This window comes from Priapulus caudatus, unplaced genomic scaffold (genome assembly GCF_000485595.1).
Source record: "Priapulus caudatus unplaced genomic scaffold, Priapulus_caudatus-5.0.1 Scaffold932, whole genome shotgun sequence".
NCBI classification, from domain to species: Eukaryota; Metazoa; Priapulida; class Priapulimorpha; order Priapulimorphida; family Priapulidae; genus Priapulus; species Priapulus caudatus.
The window spans coordinates 38,746-44,486 of NW_014577993.1; the positions used below are offsets into that span (position 1 = coordinate 38,746).

The 5,741-nt window shown below is 38.5% G+C and overlaps 2 protein-coding genes and 1 long non-coding RNA gene across 3 annotated transcripts in view; all 3 read left to right on the plus strand.

Moving 5' to 3' along the window:
- The window catches only part of LOC106814495, a 2,522-nt gene extending 2,391 nt beyond the window's left edge, over window positions 1-131 (plus strand). Inside the window, exon 4 of the mRNA XM_014818807.1 lies at window positions 102-131. Within this exon, the coding sequence (XP_014674293.1) occupies window positions 102-131 (30 nt within the window). The remainder of the gene's footprint in view (window positions 1-101) is intronic.
- Window positions 132-149: 18 nt separating this feature from the next.
- On the plus strand, window positions 150-1,520 carry LOC106814497. The gene is made up of 2 exons (XR_001394620.1): window positions 150-302; window positions 757-1,520. It is a non-coding gene; the product is annotated as an uncharacterized LOC106814497 (long non-coding RNA).
- A 2,094-nt stretch (window positions 1,521-3,614) lies between these two features.
- Window positions 3,615-5,741, plus strand: part of LOC106814498 (proliferating cell nuclear antigen-like) — a 6,648-nt gene continuing 4,521 nt past the window's right edge. Inside the window, exons 1-4 of the mRNA XM_014818810.1 lie at window positions 3,615-3,903; window positions 4,252-4,372; window positions 4,753-4,853; window positions 5,236-5,303. Coding sequence (XP_014674296.1) covers window positions 3,804-3,903; window positions 4,252-4,372; window positions 4,753-4,853; window positions 5,236-5,303 — 390 coding nt within the window. The 5' untranslated portion in view covers window positions 3,615-3,803. The remainder of the gene's footprint in view (window positions 3,904-4,251; window positions 4,373-4,752; window positions 4,854-5,235; window positions 5,304-5,741) is intronic.

Genomic DNA, 5,741 nt, shown 5'->3' on the forward strand with positions numbered 1-5,741 from the left:
CTAATAATGACAATAATAATATTAATAATAATAATAATAATATTAACAATTTAATCTCAATTTAAGTAGGTTGAGTAATAAAATAGGAGAATTGATCGTAGGGCGAGCAGGAGATGGAGAGAATGCCATAACGTCTCACATAGTCATTTTCATATTTTTTACCCATCTGCGTAATCCAGAAAACCCTGTGGCGGGCATCCATGGACACAACTTTCACTCGTCCACGCTCACTCAGTGGATCGTACCGGCGGGCGCGCGTGACACGCAGCAACACCGGCGCCCCCAGGTGCCCACTGAACACGGTGAGCAACACGTCTGTGGGTGTGGTGAAATTCCTGCTTTGTAACTATGGTTACGGAATAAAAACGTGGAAGATATTGGATAAATTTAACTATGTAGGATTATACAACAAGATTATACAACATTGAACTATACAAGATTATACAACAAGAACTATACAAGATTATACAACAAGAACTATACAAGATTATACAACAAGAACTATACAAGCTTATACAACAAGAACTATACAAGATTATACAACAAGAACTATACAAGCTTATTCAACAAGAACTATACAAGCTTAGTAGTTTGAGTATCAGAAATATATTGGAAGTATGATTTTTTATTTTTGACAAGCTTGAAGTAACGAATGTGTCTGCGCGGGCGTAAAATATATCCAGAATAAGAGAAATACAATAGAGAAACAGTAGTTTTCGTGTGTCTATGTTAAAAAATTCCTGTTTATTCTGACAGACTTGCCCCGGAGAAAATCGCCAAAGGGTTCCAGAGGATTACAACCATCTGCGAGAAGCAAGAAGATTAAACAGGGTCCAGCTAAATAGTCAGTAAGCTTCCTCCAGGGTCTATAAGCATCTATTGTGATATAGCGAATGTTTATATTTATATATATATATCTGAAGGGAACGAGCGAGAGTTGGTCGTGGAGGGAGGGGCGTCCACAGAGAGATATATATACACGTACAAGGGCGCTTGCTAGCTTGTGTCTGTATTAGTTGAGTATTGCCTGTGTGTCACAAACACTGCTCCAATCTCTTGACAGTGAATACAGAATGTGATTCGGCGTGGCCAACGTCATTATTGTTATTGATGTGAGCGCTCGATAATCTTCACGTGTGATCGCGCGATCTTGCCTTCTCGTTTCGTCTAGTGTTGCGGTGAAGTGTACAGTGGTGCGACCACAGATAAGCGAACATTGGTTTTGTACGGATTTTTCCACCATTTGTCTCATCAATCGGGTGTTGCATAAAGTCGTCGTTTTATATTTGTAATTTATTTTGTATTTTGTAGTCTGTTGTTCATTATACGAGAAACCTTTAGTTGAACTGCTACTGAAAACTGCTTGAAGTACGATCATATACCTCGTTTCTACACCCACTAGATGGTGATGAAACTTTGCACACTGTAAAATACTGTTGGGACTATTATTTGTTTTGTCAAGTTTAATTACTGTATATTCCATTATGAAATATTTAATAAAATGATGATCTTGTAAAACATTCCGAGTTTCGTCTGAAGTTTTATTTGGTGTTTACAAGAAATACTGTCTGCTTTACCTTTAAGTCTTGTAAATTACCTTTAAAATTTGTAATAATTTTACCTCTTGCATGCATTGACGCAGTTATTATATCCAGCTGTTACGTTAAATGAAATGAAATCAGTAATTAGGATTTTACAACACTTACAGGGTTAAAAACACTGTTAAAACTTTAAGAACAAAGTTCCTAATATTATTGCGCGTTGCAGAAAGTCGACGTTTTATATTTGTAATTTATTTTGTATTTTAATTGTAGTTTGTTGTTCATTATACGAGACACCTTTAATGGGTGGGGTCCAGGGACCCACCAGAGAGCCCCTGACAGGGTGCAGCGGCAGAGCCCTTGCCTGGGGTCCAGGGGGTGGAGCCCCCCGAAGCTCTTGGATTTTAGCAATTTAGAACCTTCAAGATGGCCGTTTTTATGAGGAAATTGAAAAAAAAATTAAATTGTAAGTGCAATAATTGTGAATTCTAGGGTTATTTTTTTCTTTGGCTCCCAGAGGTTTAGTAACACGCAACACCCTCTTACAACTACATCACTGGAATCATCTCCCCATGAAATTTTGATAAAACATTTTGCTGAGAACGCTAAAAGTGTACAAAAAAGTATGAGAAAAACAACCAGATTTGAACCAAAAAGTGCACATATTCACCCCTTATACAAAATCGGGAATATACTTCCGGTCGGGTCTCAGCACCCCCATCCCGGCCTCCTACAAAAAAAGAAAGTGTGATGAAATTGAATTTTCCTCATTCAATTCCCGTGAAAATTCAATATCCCAGCTATCAATAGATCTATTCTAATTTTGAATAAAGCAGGGGTTTCACTTTCGTGAGCAGTGATAAGACGTGATTTGGGGATTTTGAAACTTCCGGCAGCACCCTGGGGGACATATAGACCCTCTCAGCATAAGTGGGGGATATATCCCCCATCTCCCCGCCCGCTTTCTACACCCCTGTATAACAGTATATAATTATAATTTATATGAATGTATATTATATAGACTATATACATTTCAGCAACACGTGATCTTCGGATATTTTTGGTACATTTCCGGACGCGTGATTTTTTTCCCTAGGATAATCATATTTTTTTCCTAGGATAATCATAGATCAAGAAGGATAATCAAGGACATAGGGCTCTAGTGAGCGCTGCCATTGGTTGATACAAATCACGTGCCTCAAACTCCTGTTTTATGGTGCGTTGTGACCATAGAAATAGATAGATAACCTATCTATCTAGGTTATCTATCTATTTCTATGGTTGTGACCATGGTTGTGACGCACCCGGCAGTTAGATGCGATATTGTATGACTACTAGGCACTTAGGATATGACTACTAGGCACTTAAAAAAAAAAAAAAACCCTACCCTAACCCTAACCTAACCTAAACCCTAACCCTAACCTAACCCTAACCCTAACTTTTTTTTATTTAAAAAAAATTAAATTAAATTAAAGTGCCTAGTAGTCATACAATATCGCATCTAACTGCCGAGTGCGGTTGTGACCCTAACCCTAACCCTATTTAAAAAAAAAAAATTAAATTTTTAATTGTAAAAATTATTTGTTGTTATTAAATTGTTGTAAATAAATCATGTAAATATTTGCGTTAATTGGAAAAAATAGTTAAATGGATAAAGATAGAAAAATGCTGAAAACAGGAAAATAATTAAAAATCACATCGGATTCGTTCCAGCGACCTTTCAACCGTGACGTTTGTCCTCTACGCGTTCGGCTATTCAGGATTATTGGATTATTGGATTATGGATTACGGATGTGCTATGAATATATGACAGTGACGTCATTGAGCGACGAAACAAGCTCAACCAATGGCAGCGCTCACTAGAGCCCTATATATTCAGCTTATATATTAGCTATGTTAGAGCCCTATATATTTATATGTTTTTTATATGTTTAGCTATGTTCTTGATTATCCTAAGAAAAAAATCACGTTTTCCGCGCACCGCTCCGCCAGCAATAGTTGTTCCGGGCTGAGGTTCCGGGTTAAAGAGCGAGGTCACCAAAATAAACCAATGAAAACCAAGTACAGCAAAAGGCGCGAAATTGACCAAGTGGCGCGAAATTATCATTCTCTCCCTCAGTGAGTGTAGTTCTACGTCGATTCTTCAATCGTCAGCAATCCTTTGTATTTTCGTTGGCTTTTTAGCGTACAAAGTTTAATACTACGTAAAGTAACCTCTACTGTGTGGACTCGAATTGTTAGTTTTTCCACAAACCTGCAAAAATGTTTGAAGCAAGACTTGTACAAGGTTCACTTCTAAAGAAGATTTTGGAGGCGACAAAGGACCTTCTTACAGAGGCAACATTCGATTGCAGTAGCACAGGTATACTGTTACTGTTAGTACAGTAAGATTCTGTAAACTGTAATATAAACGTTTGCGTTTAGCCTTGGTGTAAACTAGTTGAAAACACATTTGTGCGTGTATCTATATTTAAGCAAAATGATTAACGTTAGACCATTGTCTTGACGAATACCCGAGTTGATTGCGGTTACTGTTAGTGTTACTGTTAGCTGAATCATTCCTTTTATAACTGGTAATCACTTAGAAGTCCGGTACTTCATATGTGGGCAGCCTAGTATAAAATAATATGCCACATGATAACGTGCTATTGCATTGTTGAATGTTGTTTGTTTATACTTGCCATTAATTACGTATGAACTTGTGATGTAGGCATGAGCTTACAAGCCATGGATAGTTCCCACGTGTCCCTCGTGTCTCTCATGCTGAGGAGTGATGGATTTGACGCCTACAGATGCGATCGAAACCTTTCGATGGGAATCAACCTGACTAGGTAGAGCCGTCATTAATTAATTAACAGCGCTTTTAATTGCCACACGTTCTGTCGTACGATATGGTGGAAATCTCGTCATGATGATTCTTTACAGACCGAGGGACTATACAGTGCTACAAATAGTTGTAATGCAACAACGGGACTCATATGTAACGATGTGAAACTATATTGCTGAAATATTTGGAATTACGGGTGGTTTAAGGATAGAGATGATGTTCAGGACGGTGATAGGATAGGATGTTAATTACTGGACATGCTCTCTATCCTTGAGCCATTACGGCTTGTGTGTTATGTCATAATGCAGATACAGTATAATAGGTGATAGCTAGTATGGTATTATGTCGTGGTTTTTGCGTTGATGTACAAACATTCTGTCGCAGTATGACAAAGATCATCAAGTGCTCGAGTAATGACGATGTAGTTACGATCAAGGCGGATGACAACAACCCTGACACCGTCACGTTTATGTTTGAATCTCCGAGTAAGTTTTGTGTGTCCCGTGTGATGTCAAAGTCCCACCACCAGAGTTTGTGCTGGTTTTATTAGCATAAGGTTAACTGTAACGTGACCCAATCGGTGCTTTGCATTCGTGGAAAGTCATGAGTCGAAAGCTTGAGGGGCCCGCGGGCCCGATGCCCGTATTTTAAGGCTCGGGTCTGAAATTTCTAATACTAGCAGGCCTGACGGGCCCAGTAGAAAATTCCTTACCTACAGGCCCGGCTGGCCTGTAAATTTTCAAACTAATTTCTACCCCTGAAAGTGATTTAGGTCATGTAATTATAAATTAAATTAGTGTGCGTCATTGCGCAAGTAATATTATTTGTGCTAAAATGTTGCTAAACTGTTTACTATTTTGTCTTCAGATCAGGAAAAGGTTTCAGACTTTGAAATGAAGCTGATGGATTTGGACACTGAACATCTTGGTATTCCCGTAAGTTGTCCTTAACTATTGCAAGACACGCAGAGTTTAAATAAATTCATCTCAGTACTGGTGGCAAGCAGTGTTTGCCACTGAGCAGAAAAAGCTGTAGGCCTGCAGGGCCTATAGCTTCTAAAAGCTGCAGGCCCGCCAGCAAAACTGTAGGCCCGCCAATTTTGGAGCAAATTACAGTAATAAAACAGCATATCATGTTCTTCCTTATGTTTATTAGTCATTATCAATGTCAATAATCATAATCCCTCTGTTTTTCCTTCCTCTCGTCGGATGACTGTTTATGCTTCGTTGCCGGGGGCTCACATCGTTGTTATAAATTATGTTATAATTGTTATAAGGAAACACCACATCGTTGTTATAAATTATGTAGCTCCTTGGTAACTACGACTTTCCACTTTGACAGCAGAGAGACAAGACTGGTAGTCTGGTACACAT